The sequence below is a fragment of the Pediculus humanus genome, genomic scaffold (genome assembly GCF_000006295.1).
Source record: "Pediculus humanus corporis 1103172107368 genomic scaffold, whole genome shotgun sequence".
Lineage (NCBI taxonomy): Eukaryota > Metazoa > Arthropoda > Insecta > Psocodea > Pediculidae > Pediculus > Pediculus humanus.
The window spans coordinates 83,274-98,368 of NW_002986996.1; the positions used below are offsets into that span (position 1 = coordinate 83,274).

At 27.5% G+C, this 15,095-nt stretch overlaps 5 protein-coding genes across 5 annotated transcripts in view; 2 read left to right on the plus strand and 3 right to left on the minus strand.

Moving 5' to 3' along the window:
• Window positions 1-221: 221 nt before the first annotated feature.
• On the minus strand, window positions 222-2,627 carry Phum_PHUM005940 (G2/mitotic-specific cyclin-A, putative; the record flags this gene model as incomplete). The annotated part of the gene is made up of 6 exons (XM_002422636.1): window positions 222-482; window positions 580-784; window positions 899-1,111; window positions 1,248-1,357; window positions 1,469-1,876; window positions 2,475-2,627. 6 exons carry the CDS (start codon window positions 2,625-2,627, stop codon window positions 222-224), a joined length of 1,350 nt encoding a protein of 449 aa, XP_002422681.1.
• Window positions 2,628-3,001: 374 nt separating this feature from the next.
• Window positions 3,002-3,984, plus strand: Phum_PHUM005950 (protein YIPF1, putative; the record flags this gene model as incomplete). Its single annotated transcript, XM_002422637.1, has 3 exons — window positions 3,002-3,511; window positions 3,585-3,765; window positions 3,833-3,984. 3 exons carry the CDS (start codon window positions 3,002-3,004, stop codon window positions 3,982-3,984), a joined length of 843 nt encoding a protein of 280 aa, XP_002422682.1.
• A 1,234-nt stretch (window positions 3,985-5,218) lies between these two features.
• Window positions 5,219-6,170, minus strand: Phum_PHUM005960 (uncharacterized protein; the record flags this gene model as incomplete). The annotated part of the gene is made up of 4 exons (XM_002422638.1): window positions 5,219-5,311; window positions 5,526-5,814; window positions 5,923-6,002; window positions 6,126-6,170. 4 exons carry the CDS (start codon window positions 6,168-6,170, stop codon window positions 5,219-5,221), a joined length of 507 nt encoding a protein of 168 aa, XP_002422683.1.
• A 396-nt stretch (window positions 6,171-6,566) lies between these two features.
• On the plus strand, window positions 6,567-8,346 carry Phum_PHUM005970 (asparaginyl-tRNA synthetase, putative; the record flags this gene model as incomplete). The annotated part of the gene is made up of 5 exons (XM_002422639.1): window positions 6,567-6,594; window positions 6,700-6,806; window positions 6,890-7,461; window positions 7,574-8,006; window positions 8,077-8,346. The coding sequence occupies 5 exons, from the start codon at window positions 6,567-6,569 to the stop codon at window positions 8,344-8,346; spliced, it is 1,410 nt and encodes a 469-aa protein (XP_002422684.1).
• Window positions 8,347-9,610: 1,264 nt separating this feature from the next.
• The window catches only part of Phum_PHUM005980 (uncharacterized protein), a gene marked incomplete at both ends in the record, with an annotated part of 11,284 nt that continues 5,799 nt past the window's right edge, over window positions 9,611-15,095 (minus strand). The window contains 15 exons of the mRNA XM_002422640.1: window positions 9,611-9,967; window positions 10,057-10,529; window positions 10,615-10,848; window positions 10,928-11,154; window positions 11,241-11,439; window positions 11,537-11,671; window positions 11,760-11,921; window positions 12,005-12,177; window positions 12,265-12,498; window positions 12,575-12,868; window positions 12,945-13,093; window positions 13,181-13,435; window positions 13,514-13,825; window positions 13,941-14,298; window positions 14,634-14,790. Coding sequence (XP_002422685.1) covers window positions 9,611-9,967; window positions 10,057-10,529; window positions 10,615-10,848; window positions 10,928-11,154; window positions 11,241-11,439; window positions 11,537-11,671; window positions 11,760-11,921; window positions 12,005-12,177; window positions 12,265-12,498; window positions 12,575-12,868; window positions 12,945-13,093; window positions 13,181-13,435; window positions 13,514-13,825; window positions 13,941-14,298; window positions 14,634-14,790 — 3,719 coding nt within the window. The remainder of the gene's footprint in view (window positions 9,968-10,056; window positions 10,530-10,614; window positions 10,849-10,927; window positions 11,155-11,240; window positions 11,440-11,536; window positions 11,672-11,759; window positions 11,922-12,004; window positions 12,178-12,264; window positions 12,499-12,574; window positions 12,869-12,944; window positions 13,094-13,180; window positions 13,436-13,513; window positions 13,826-13,940; window positions 14,299-14,633; window positions 14,791-15,095) is intronic.

A 15,095-nucleotide genomic window follows, 5' to 3' on the forward strand; every position in this document is an offset into this window, starting at 1 on the left:
ATTTTGACGGTGATTTTTGACACGTTTTTTTACTATTTTTTAACGTCGAACACAATGAATACTTGTGAGCTAAAACCACGCTGCAATCCTCTTCTAAAGGTTTGATAGATGCAACGTTTTGGTATCTAAAAAAAAATTAAAACAAATATTAATTAATTAATTTTTTTAAAAAAAAAAAAAATTTTTTTCCTCTTAAATATATATATGTATATGACTACTACTCACTTGTTAGATTTGTACTTTTCTTGAATGGCTTTTTGTGGAATGCTCGAAGCTTTTCTGAACGTGTTATCTACCGCCGAAATACAATCAATTAAATCTTCCACGTGATGATCGACAACTTCCTGCAATTTAACAGGAAAAATTTCTTCCGTTTCATCCAGCAAAGTATACCTTGCGACACACAACGCCGAAGCAGCTATTTCGGATGGCAAATATGCCAAATACGGATCCGCTTCGAGCAAAGTTAATTCACATAAATACTGAAACATTTTTAGTAATTTTTTAAAAATTCATTTTTTTTTTTTTTTTTTAAAAAAAAAAAAATTTCACAAGGTTATATAATCGTTGGATATTTACCATTGCCAAAAATTTGACTTTTTCTACGGTCGGATAACACGATGCAAAATCCGTGAGAAAACATAAAATTGTTGGAGTACTCAAATCGAACGACAAAACTTTGAGTATGAGATGTTCCATTCTTAGTACTTGTTTTTTCGAATAAGTATCGTCCGTGATAAAAACGAAGTCGTTGACGTTGGGAGGATATATTTCTTCAAATTTTCTGCAAAAAACAAAAAAAAATTTAGAATTAAAATTATTTACAAACTAACATCGGGGCAAGAAGCAAAGCAAATCCTTTTTAAAAGGGTTGTTTTAAAACTTTAATTCAACTTACGAAGCTATGAACATTGCAGCGGTACCGACTAATTGTAATTTAGCCCTAATGACACTCATGTAGCTGAGGAATCTATCTATGTAAGACACTGCTAAATATAAAGTCTCTGTTTTCATGTGGTATTCTTCTACTACCTCAACTAACCAATCAACTAATATAGCTCTCATACCATATGAAATATCAGGCTGTTTGAGCATGTAATTTTTTTTAGGTCTGTGTTCATTCTATAAAAGTATTTTTAAAATATTTAAAATGGTAATATTACAAAAATATAATAAACAATTTTTATTTAAAAAAATAAATAAATACCTGAAGGGCTTTTAAGTAAGCAGATATTTCACATCTATACTCGTCACATGCATACAATTGCTCATTCATTGATAATTCATTAAGTCTAGAATCATATTCTAACTCTAAATTGCTACTAATTTTTGAATTGTCTATACTCATTGGCATTTCCTGCACACAAAAAAAAAAAAATAAATAATAAAAATTCCAATTAACAAGTGACCAAAATTTAAATAAAAAATTTTTTTATTGTAATTAATTATCATTAATCATCTCTTATACCTGAATTACATCATCCGTTTCACAAAATTGCTCCTGAACTGACATACAAGATGATGATGATGATGAGACAGAGGGTTCTCTATGTACAGTCGTGACACAAGAAGGAAAAGAAACATCTTTAGAACTAGTCGGTTTCTCTTGTTCTACATATTTATCTTTTAAAGCTCTACTTTTATTTTCATCCTTGATTGCAACTTTTTCATTGCAAGGACCTTTAGAAGGAACATCTCCAGATATTTCTTGAAAGATTTTAAAATCTTTTCCACTGGGCTGAACATTTTGATATCCTGACTTGACAACTTTTGATTTATGACTTATTTTGCAATTGACTTGAATTTTTTCATTATGAAAATTATACGTCTCATCTTTTGCTTTTATTGCTGCAGTGCTTTTCTGAGCAATATTTTTCTGAAAAACGAAAAAAAAAAACAAAATTTTAATATAAAGTATGACTTGAACAGTAAAAATACAATAAATTATTTTTTATATTAAGATTATATTCGGCATCTTATATATATTTGGTTTCCCTAATAAAATTGTAGTTTTGATTTACTTATTAAACATTGCAACAATTTCCTTAGCACATCCAAGCAATTATTTTTTATTTAAAAGTAAAAATTAAAATAAAAGATGTGTTTAACAAAATTTTATAAAGTGAAATTACATATTTCCTTACTTACTTTAATTATTGCTTTGTATAAAGGTGGCATTTTAAAATTATTTTCACCTTTGGTAAAATACTCCTCATTCACACTACTTTTAAATCATTTTTTAAAATTTACAAAAATTAATATGAAGTGTACAAAAAAAAAAAAAAAAAATTTTTTTCAAAATTTTGAAATAAAAAAAGAAAATAAAACTTTGAAATATGAGGCTAATCACATTTTAAATTCTCCACGAAATTAACCAATAAAAATTATAAACATTATAAAAAAAATTTTAAGTCTAATGCACAAGCCACAGCCAGAAACGTACAAGAATAAACAAGTAAAACCTATCTACTCACGTGAATGGGCAATTTAATTTCATTTCCATCATCAGAATTTTTGTCTAAAACTTTAAGTACAATCCGTTTTTGTGTTGGTCCGGCATCTTTTAATTTATTCGGTAAAATGGAAGAATTATTTTCCTTGTCCTGATATATGCTAAATGTAGCCATAGTTGTTTAAATGCCAACGGTTTTTTTGTGAAACTTCGTTAAAAAAAAAACGTTATAAATGAATTTAAATTAAATTGATTAATAAAACTTGGCATAGTTAAATGTGTTTATTTGTATTTTAATGTTAAATTTAAAAAAATAATTACCTAAAAATCAGAAACTGCCATGAAATTTAATTAATAGCTTAAAACGGACACACTTGTTTCTTGAGAAATCTGTTACTAATGAGTAACAGCGTTGCTCCGCTTTGTTGCAAATAAAAGAATTCCCTGAAAAAACGAATTGTCAGGGAAATTTGTCGAACATAAACGTGGCCTGCCGTAAAGTATTTTAATGTGTAAATATGACTATGTTTTAAGTTTTTAAATGTCAAAATGGATAAAACTGCGTTAGATTTTCAACATTTTGAACCCAATGATGGGCCTTCAAGAAATAACGCAGCTATTTTAGATCTTAGTCAAGGCAATTTATTTCAGCAGTCAACAGATAATTCTGATGGTTTAGAAACAAAATCAAATGAAAACAATACAAATTCTTTTTGGTCATTTGAATATTATCAACAGTTTTTTGATGTAGACACTGAACAAGTGAAAAATCGAATTATATGGGGAATGATTCCTAGACCCGGAATAAGTTATTTTCGAAACGTCATAAAACCCAAACCGGATTTATACGGTCCTTTTTGGATATCCGTTACCCTTATATTTACAATCGCAGTTAGTGGCAATGTGGCAAATTACTTGCAATTTGCTCCAATGGGAAATTATAGGTGGAAATATGATTTTCATATAATATCTTTTGCTGCTACTGCTATATTTATGTATGCATTTTTAGTGCCACTATTATTATGGAGTTTTATCAAGTGGAATGTCTCATCTTTACAAGTGAGTTTAAATTTAAAAATATAAAGTAAGTTATTTTAGTAAAATACAAAAAATTTTTCGATTTTTGTTATAGGATGGTCCAGCTGTAACATTTTTAGAGCTATTATGTGTGTATGGGTACTCGCTTAGTATATATGTTCCTGTTTCAATTTTATGGGTTATTCAAATTTCTTGGTTTCAATGGACTTTAGTTTTATTAGGTGCCACAATGTCTGGATATGTTCTTTCGACAACTGTTGCACCAGTATTAGCAGGTAAAAAATTTTAATTTTTTTTCCTTTTTTTATTTTATAATCGACAATAATTTTTTTTTTTTTTCAGGCCCGAAAAAATGCTTTGTTTTATGCTCTGTATTAGCACTTCATTTTGTACTTGCTGTAGGATTTATGTTGTATTTTTTCCATGTACCTTCAATGAAACCATCCATTACTATTCCTAATCTTGCGTCAAACTTATCAGGATCAAGTGCTTGATGCATACCTGTCATAAGTAATCATAATTGTTAAAATTTACTATAAATATTTTTATATGATTTATGGTGCATTACTGCAAAGTGTACACTATTTAATATTTATTATAAATATGTATTGATATAATTTTATAAATTAAGAGATTTTATTTGATTAAATAAATTGTAAATTCTAGTTATTATTTTTGTCTAATTAATTTTTTTTATCCAATACCATACACCATAATTTCAACACAAAGAGTTCTTTTTGTATATATATTTAAACTAATGATTTATATTTACTGAAATTTATCATTCAAGTTTAAAAATTATTAATTTTTCTTAGTTTCATCTTCTTTTTTTTTTTTAAAAAATGATTTTAAATTATGAGTATGAACCAACACACATAAAAATTTAATGGTACCATATATAAATTTGCATTTGAAACATTTGTTAAACAAAAATTAAAAAATTTTTTAAATAAAAAAAGTTTACATGCGATTTTTATAAAAATTCATACATAAATTAAACCATTATTAGGATCGCAATTTTTAAAAAGACAATTTTTTTTTTTTTTTTTTGTAAAATGAAAAGAATTTTTTAATAAATTCATTTTATAAAAATATAAGTACTTACAATAATATTTATATATATATGTATATTATTAAAATAGCAAAATAATCAAATATTAAAGGTATAAAAAATTTAATAAGCCCATATTTACTACAGTCAATTTTTAATATATATATATATTTATATTTTTCCATAGGAAATTAAATATTTATTAATTAGATATTGACTGTAATATACAACATTCCTTTATTTATTATCGAATAATAAAAAAAAAAAAAAAAAAAAAAAAAATAGAAAATAATTAATATTATTATTATTATTATTATGTTAAAAATAAAATAAGATTCAAAGTTATTAAAAAAATATTGTAAAAATAATTGATAAATTGTTACTGTCCGATACATGTTGATAAATACACCGTTTACAAAAAAAAAAAAATTATTATTAAATTCTTCTTTTTTTTTTTTTTATCATTATGCATCATTATACTGATTTTTGTATCTAGAAAAAAAAAAAAAAAAGAAAAATACTTTTAATATAAATTTAAAAATTTTTATATTAAATATTAATTTTTTTTACTTACCCATTCATTAAAAAAATAATAAATTATTTCGGTAGAGATATTCACTGCAATTAACTTATTGATATAACTTATTTGAATTGATAAAATTTATAATTTTATGATTTTAAGGAATTCTAAATGGTACTACTAAATCTTCCTTGTGCTCAACACAAACAGATGATAAAGCTTCTGTTAATTTTTTAACAGTATTTGTTATCTAAAAAGAAAATTTTTTTTTAAAAATTAGTTTGTGTTCATTTTTTTTTTTTTTTTCAAATGCAAACTAAATTGTTGTCGTAATTAGTAAAGGTGTCACTTATTTTTTTGATAATAAACTTTAGTTACTGTCTGGAATGATTAATTTATCTTTTAAATTATTTAAATTTACAAAATTAAAATGTGGCGTAGTAAATATTTAAGTCGTAGTTTACCATTAATAGATTAGCCTCCGAAATTGGTTCCGAAGCTAATACTTTTTCCGGAACAGGCACCTCAGTTAACAAATTTTTGTACTGATAAGGGGGTGACCATTTAACTAAACCATTTAATCTTGCTTTGTATGCTTTCATCCTCTCATAATATTCATGCTGTTCTAAATCGTGAGAATCCAATGCAGACACATCGATTACACTATTAGCTGTTTCATTTAATATTTTGGTAAGGGCAGAAAGTTCATCATTTTTCGGCAATAAATTATTATAACCTGGCACAAATTCATCGCTGTAAAATTTTACATTTATTTTTAAAAAAGTTTTAAATCATAAACAAATTTGGTACATTAATACAATAATAATTTAATGAAAAATTTAAAATAAATTTAAAACTTACCTATGCACCCTATGTAAATTATTGGGTGTATTACTAACAGGATCAACGAGCAAATGTGTTCTTTCGTTTGGTTCTCCTCCCTAAATAAAACAAATACAGGCAGGCTGATATTTAATATCATTTTCTTTATTAAATTTTAATAATAATCATTCAAATTGATATGACACCGGAATATTTCCCGAGTCATTTGTCTCGATACTTACGGTTCCTGATTCTTCACTATCACAACAGCTGGTGCAAGCCCCCATTTTGAAACTCTACAATCAGTCTATAATTACTTTGAGGCAAAAAAAAAAAAAAAAAAAAAAAAGAAATTTAAATGACAAATTTATTTTGGTTTGGTTTACTATCATACAGAGTTGCCTAAAAAAAGCGCCTTCTTTATTACAACGAGTTTTACGTCAAATCTAAATTTAAATTTGTAATATTAAACTAATTCCACGATTACGAAAAAATAATAATAATAATAATAATAATAACCCTTTGAAAAAATATACAAATTTTTTTTTTTTTTTTAAATAAAAATTCTATTAAAGAAATTAAAGTGAAAAGGGAAATAAAAAATTTGTTACGTAGCTGTATATACAGAGAGACCTATTTATTAATTTACAGGTTATACAGTTTACCTAAATTATCATTTCCAAATGTTTTTTTTTTTTTTTTTTTTTTTTGGTTATATAATATTGGTCTAAGTCATATATTGCTTTTTTATTTTTTATGCATAAATAATATAATATTTTATAATTTTATTAAATAAAAAATTTATTAAAATGAGAGGTATTAAAAGTTTTAAAAGGAGTTATTGCGTAGACAAAAAAGATTTATTTTCTCCCATTAAAGATATTTTAGAAAATAAACCGGTAGGAGTTTATAAAATTATAAAGGTATTGAAAAAAATTAAAAGTACTCCACAGAAAACAAAATTATTGTTTACACATTAAATATTAGTTAAGAAAATTATTTCTAGGGTTGGATAAAATCAGTTAGAAAACTGAAAGGTTTCCTATTCATAGATGTAACTGATGGAAGTTGTTTTGATAAAATACAAGTTGTCATTCCGAAAAACTCTAACCCTAAAAAAGTCGGTTGGGGTGCTTCGATTAATGCACTTGGTAAACTTCAAATTAATCCATCGGGAAATTTAGAATTAATGGCTGAAAGTATAAGTGTGGAAGGAATTTGCAATAAAGAAAGTAATTATCCTTTTTCATCAAGTCAAAAACAGCCATTCGATCATTACAGGCAATATATTTATTTGCGCCCTCAGTTGAGATATTTCAATTCGCTATTTAGGCTTCGACACAGTGCTACTTTAGGATTTCATCAATACTTTGATAAAAACGGTTTCATCGGAATACACACTCCTATAATTACATCAAATGATTGTGAGGGAGGAGGAGAAGTTTTTTCAGCTGAAACATTTTATAAAAATAATGAATCTCCTATGAAAGAAAAGAGTGAGACAAATAATCAATTTTTTTTTGACACTCCTGCACTTTTAACAGTTTCTGGTCAACTTCATTTAGAAGCTGTTACAAGGTACTCACGACACAGATTTTATTTAAGTATGAAAAAAAAAATATACTATTAAAATAATTTTAATTATTTTTAGGGGAATTTCAAAAGTATATACATTTAATCCGGTTTTTAGAGCGGAAAATTCAAGGTCTAGATTACACTTGTCTGAATTTTACATGATTGAAGCAGAAGAAGCTTTTGTCAAAGATATAAATGTTATTTTAGAAAGAATGGAAAATTGCATTAAATGTAATATATCATCATTACTCGATAAAAATCTCAAAGAAATCGAATACCTAATAAAAGAAAATGAAACTGATGTGAAAGATCAAATGAAAATGTTGGAAAATGTATTAAATAAATCATTTACAATAATGACATTTGTCGAAGCCAAAGAAATAGTGAATAAAAATAGAGATAAAATAAGTCATGTCAGTGGTAAATGTAACAATTTTACAAAAGAAGAAGAATTATTTTTAGTTAAAAATAATAATAATATACCAATATTTGTAATTGATTGGCCTAAAGAAAACATGGCTTTTTACATGAAAGAAAAAAATGATTTGGTGAGTATAAGAAAAAATTTCAAAATCAATTTTCTTTTTTCTTCGAATGTAAATTAAATATTATTTTCAGGTGGAAAAAGTAGATCTTTTAGTTCCTAACGTTGGAGAATTGTGCGGTGGAAGTTTAAGAGAAAATCGTTATGAAACGTTAAAAAAGAAATTAAAAGAATCGGATATTTTAGATTCGATGGAATGGTACCTGAATTTAAGGAAATACGGTAACGTTCCAACAGGAGGTTTCGGAATGGGATTTGAAAGGTTTTTACAATTCATGCTCAACACACAAAATATAAAGGATACGATTCCATTTCCAAGATGGCCGCACAATCTTCAACTTTAGTTAAAAAAAAAAAAAAATATTTACTTTTAAAAATAAAATATCACTTTAGTAATAAAAATTTGTAACATTTTTAAATGATTACCAAATGATTTTGATTATTATTATTATTATTACCATCCGTCATTTTTAAACAATTTTCTCGCTGTAAATTTAATTCGAAAAATTTACCCGGTAAATTAACGTCAAGTTACAAATTTTTACCGTTTTTTTTTTTCGATGACGTCATCATAATAAATTTTTAAATAACGATTTATATAAAAAATTGTTTAAATAAAAACAATTAATTTACATACAAAAAAAAAAAATAATAACCAAAAAAACTAATTTAAAATATTTCGTTTTATTTATTAATTAAAGAAAAAAAGAAAAAAAACCCACAATAAATTTACAAAATTTTTTAATTAAAAAAAATTATTTTGATAATTATTATTATTAATGCTGAAAAATAATAAGAATAAAACTAAAATTAATAATTAATAAAAAAAAAAGGAAAAACTTCTACAATAAAAAATAATTATTTATATTTTAAGTATTGGTTTAAATACCCAAATTTAATTTACATTTTTTTTTTTCCGTATATTATTTCACCAAAATCCACACACAACTAAAAAATATATTTAAAAAAAAAAATTTAAATTTAAATTTAAATTAAAAATTATTCTTGTTTTTTTTTTTCTTATTTTTTTTACATTAAATCCACGAAATGATTAATTAAGAAAAAAATATAAGATAAACAAAAATTAAAATTTTTGAAAAAAATATATAAGAGAGAGAACGTTTGTTTCTTTTGCAAATAAAAAAAAAAACCTTCCGACATTTTTTTTTTTTCGTTAAATATATGGATTGTTGTTGTTACCTCCTTCGATTTATAGTTTTTTTTTTTTTTTTTTTTAAAAGAAAAATTTTATTTTTGTAAAATTATTTTTAAGCATTCGATTTGAAATTTATTTATTTATTTATTTATTTATTTAAATATTATTTACAAATAATTTTATTCCCCCTAATAACAAAAAAAAAAATTTATTTGTTATCATTTTTCGCGCACTATTCGACATTTTTATCATCTTATCAGTAACGATATAAAGGAATAAAAAAATTTTTTTTTTTTTTTTTTTTTAAAATAAGTAATGGATTAAAAAAAGGTTTTTTAAATGACAACTCATATTAAAAAAAAAAAAAAAAATTTTCTTTTTTTTTTCTTTTCTCGATTCATTTTCACAAGTTTTTTGTTTTTTTGTCACTTCGTTGATATCACATAAAACATTTACATAATCGAACACAATCCAGAAACTTCGGTTCCTCTCACGCACGGTAGATAAACGGTCATTTCCCTTTCCGCGATTCTCGGTTTTTTCGGTTTGAGCGGTAACGGATCGGGATCTGCTTCTTCCGGTGGTGACGTCACGTCTTGAGCTTCTTTCACGTTTTGTTTTTCCGTATTTTCAACCGTTATCGGTTTGTTAAATGTTATTTTTATTCTGCTCGGAGCCGATGGCGTTACCTGTGGCGCATCTATCATTTCAACGTTTCCATCGATGGACGCAACGACGTTGGTAACCGTTTGATCGACTACTGCCACGGGTGATTCCATTTCGTCGACGGGCTCTTGTTTTATTTTCGACTGAAACGTATAAAAACGTATGAATTTAAAAAGTTGACAAAATTTTACATCATTTCCAATCAAAAAAAAAAAAAATATATCGTCCTTACGGGAGGTATTAAAACTACGGGCGATGGCGTTTTCCGCTGGTACACAATGTCATCCTCTTCGTCGTCCAATTTCTCTATCAAATCCACGTCAATAATATTTTTTTTCGATTCGACGGAAACGCTTTCTAACACTTCGATCTCTTCTTCCTGATCATTGTTACTCATTGTTTCATCAGACAAATTCATTTCGTTTTTAAACACGATGCAATTGATAAGTTCGTTTAAAAGAGTTTTAACGACTTCGACATCGTTCTCTTCGTTTTCCGTTTCCTGAATATTTTCATTGAATTCGACATATTCCTCCGAGTCTATTGCGGGTGCAATTGTTACATTGTCAACATTTGATTCGTCATTTTTGTCTTCCGTTTCCGTTTCGCTTTTTTCCGAACTTGTTATTTTTTCTTCAAACGATTCTTCTTCTTCTTTCGTAACAATCGAATTTACATCAATTGTTTTTTCGGCAATTAACGAATCTTCCGGCATCTAAAAATAAATAAAAAAAATTTTTTTTATTAATTTTTCTGTATTTATTGAAGTTTTATAATAATTAAAGTGTACTCACATTGCTCAAGTCTTCGTAACAAAGGGGATGAAAATATTTTTCTCCCACAACGATGCACGGTTTTAAATGCCATTCTTCTTTTTCTTCGTTGTAGTAAGTTTCGAATTCATCCCGACATAAATCGCATAAAGTGGTACCTTGTCCCGATGGCGCGGGAACACTTTTTAATTCTTCTTGTTCGTTATTTTCATCGCCGTTGGAAGATGCTTCTGCTTCGAACCAACTTTGAGCTAAAAAGTTAATTTTATTTTTAACAAAAATGCGTACGAATAATCACATTATTGCCACATTTTTACTAATAAAACTCACCCCTTTCTTCTAAATCTTCAATTTCCTCAAATTGTATCCAATCGGAAACATCGTAGTACCATTTACGAGATTGACCTTTTCTCGCTGCATCTTTTTCTCGACGATTTTGCCTGAAATGCCAATCCAAATGTCTTGAATATTTTACGGTTTCTTCGGGGGAGAATCGCACACCGCACGAACTACATTGTATTCCTGAATATAATGAATTGATGACTGGGGGTTGCCTTCTGAAAAATATAGAAAAAAAAAAATTGATAATGTATAAAAACTTATTGTTTTCTCTCACACTTTGCTGAATACATATGGCACATACTCTCTCAAAGAATTTGTATCACTAAAATCAATCGGTTTTGCTTGTACTTCATTTTGTGATTTTTGACTGCTATTCAACGAACTGGATAACGTTGGCACAATACCGGTGGCAACCAATCGTTGGAATAAATCATTAATGTTGATACCACTTCCCAAAAGAGGAATGGTTGACGGTTGAGATTGCGTTGTTGTAGCCGTTTCTAGATATAAAAAAAAAAAAAAAAAAAAAAAAATTTACAAATATACATTTTATTATCGGAGAAATGTGTATCTGTGTTTTTTAAAAATTAATTTAACCTGTTTCTGGTCGTGGTGTTGATGATTGTACCGGTTGTTGAACATCTTTACTTTCAACTTGATAACTAAATCCGACTGATTGTTCTGGTGCTGATGTTCCACTCATTAAACTCGTTAAAATGTCTAAGGGAGCACCTAAAGGATAAAAAGAAGAAAAAAAAATTTTACTAATAACCTTAAAAAAAAAAAAAAAAAAAAAAATACTCTTTGACAAAAAACTTACCAGTAGACCGGGGCGTTGATTGAGGTACAGAATCGACATTCGAATTAGATGTTGTGCTGTCCGACGTTTGAGTTGTATTGGCCGAAGGAGAATTTTTACCGCTGGCAACGTTGCTTAACGACGGCACTCCCGAATTTTCCATGTTGACAATTTTTACACGACCTGGTTCCACACCGTTTGGCAGCACAGATAATCTATAATAATTTAAATTAATTTATAATTAATACCATAAAATATACGATTACACAGTGAAAGGTGAAGAGGAAAAGGCACAAACCTTAAAAAGTGTAAATTTCCATAACCACATATTTGCCGACAACCTCCACCAAACTGGATATCAACAGGAACTTCATTAACAAGTAAGGTTTTTAAATTATTAACTAATCTAAATATATAGGGTCTAGATCTGAGATCGAACCTAAAACAATTTTTCATATGTTAATTATCATTCATTTTTAACCCTTAAAATATGAATTTTTTTTTTTTTTTTTTGTTGGTATATTACCTCTGAGGCTTGGCATCGAGAAATAAGGGTAACATAGCTGTGGCATCGACTATCATATTTATTCTACCGCAAATTAAGTCAGTTCTTTTTTTACCGATTTTAACTTGAGGAGGGGGTCCCTCCAATTGAACTAAATAAGGTAATCCGTCTATGTTAATTTGAACCGGTGGTCCTCCAAAATGAGCTTCGTAAAATTCTCCGTCTATGTACAATTCTCGCGTGGGCGCTCCAAGCCTTATCCTAATTTTAATTATTTTTTTTTTAATAAATGAAAATTAAAATGAAAATATTTTATAAAATAATAACACACCTGTGGGGATTTCCATTCAACATGAACATTATATATGAATCGTTTAAAGCACAAACAATACTTAAGTCTCCTATCGCAACTCTTCTTATTCCATTTTCAAAACTAATTTCCTTTGGATCATCCCACGAAAGCATTACAATGGCAGTATCACCGTAAAATCGAATATCTCGTGCCGTGCCATCAATATTAATACTTTTCATTGGATCGTTTGAAATAAGTTCGAGAACCTTGGAATCCGCGGGAGGAACATCCACGCAATCATGCGTTCTTTCGTTACACATGACGTCACGCAGCCTACGACAGAAAGTGATGACAGCGTAAAATATCGTAGCAGGTAGACAAAAATAAAAATTCTTTAAAAACGCAATACCTGTTTTCTGAATTTTCAAAATCATCCCCTTTTCTAAATCCTTTTGAATCTTCATCCCAAACTTCCGACTTAATTTGTCGATCTTCATTTTCAGAAATATCAAATGGAGCCCTGTTGGGTCCGCACTGATAAGGCAATCGACCGAACCCCTAAAAAATCAAATAAAAAATTGCAACTATACCTCCTAAAAATATAAAATTTTATAGGTATGAGTTATTGAAAAAAAATGAACTCACGGATTTTACAGGTGCTGAATCGTTGTGCTGCATGTTACGCCAAGGCATTTGTAACCTTTCATCAATATCATTAAAAGGACGCCTTTCTCCTCGTCTTTCTTCTTCTTGTCTAATTGGAGGACTATTTCTATTTTGAGACCCGAAACGATTCGGAGACCGGCGATTATTTCTATGATGATGTTGTGTTCTTCGTATCTCTTGACGTGATTTATTTTGAGCTTCTCGTAATTTTTGCTTTTCATTTACCTGAATCACCTAATAAACAACAAAAAAATTTATTAATTTCATTTAATGAATTTAAATCATTAATTTAGTGTTTGTGTTTAAACCTACCTGCTTTAAAAGTTCATTATATTCTTGTAAAGACATGGTTCCATTTCGAACCTGATCTGCTGCCTGAGCAATGATCATATTTACATTAATATTAGTATCATAATCTCTATCCATTAAACTTTCCAACCTTCTTAAATCGGTATCGCGACCATCTAAAACACCCAATGATTCCCTTCTAGCTCTAGGATCGTTAGGAAGCTTGTTATATAATAGTGGCCTTCCCAATCTATCCAATTCCCCGCGAGAAGTTCTTTCTTTAAAGTGCTTTTTACCACCTTTTTCAAGAGAATCAAAAGATGAAAATTGATGATCCTAAAATCATTATTTAAATGTAAAAACAAATCATATTTTTTTTAAGGTACTAAACCTTAGTAAGGCACAATTAAATATAACAATGCAATCACTGTGATGTGACTTTCTTCATTACCTTTCTCGATTCTAATTCTAATTCCAATTGAGCTGATAATGTTAAAGGTTTTATTTCGGCTTCAGGTTTGATTTTTAAATCTGTCCAATTCCTTCTGTATCTACCACGAGTTATATCAAAAGCGTCTCTGATAGTACCCTCTGCCATTTGATTTTCTCTTGAAAATTCACTGCTGTTACCATCTCCAAGTAAAGGTTTGTTATTTTCACCGACGATTAAAGGTGCTATGGTGGCTACTTGAGGTACTATCGGTCCGTTAGATATAACTGGAGGTGGAGGTGGGGAAGGCAATCGGTCTCCAGAATTAATGGTTCCTCCGGTTATTTTACGAAGATCCACATCTTCACTTCCAAATAATCTAAAGTAAATTATTATTTAAGTAATTTTCAAATAAAAAGACAATTTAATTATTTTTTCTTACCCCAAAATAAAAAAAAATTATTATTATTATTATTATTATTATTTATAGCATTAATTTGAAAATCCAACCCAAATATTTTAATAAAAATAATTTCAAAAAAAAAAAAAAAAATAATAATAATTAATAATTAATGATTTTAAAATTATTAATTAAAATTTAAAATTAGCAAAAAAAATTTTTTTTTTTTTTTTGTTGATGTTAGGGTTGAAATAACTTCTGCAAACTGTTGTTTTTTTTTAAAGGTATTTCACCACTCATAAAACATAACTTACTCATCGAAAATTTCAGATTTATTCTTCTTTTTAGGGGGTTCTTCGGTTGGAGTTTCAGTTGACAGTCTCTTCTTGCTTGGACTTCCACCCCTCATTGTTAAAAGCCTTAAATCCACATCCTTTCCCGATACATTCACTAAACTTTCTGTAACCAAGACTTTAATTTATTTATACTACTTAAATTTCCATCTCCAATCCATCACCAATGACACATAACAAAAAAAATAATAATTTTTTTTTCTTTTTTTTTTTTGTGTGTGTGTATTAAAAAAAATTGCACGGATCGTTTTGCCCTTAGGTATCCCTAAAGTATCAAAATTTTGTTTTATATTTATGACAATCAATAAAATTTAATAAAAAAAAAAAAAAAAAATGTTAGATCCTTGCAATTTTTTTTTTTTTTACACATTTAAATATTTCAAAAAAATATTTAATTGTATGTAACACATTTTTTCCTTTTAA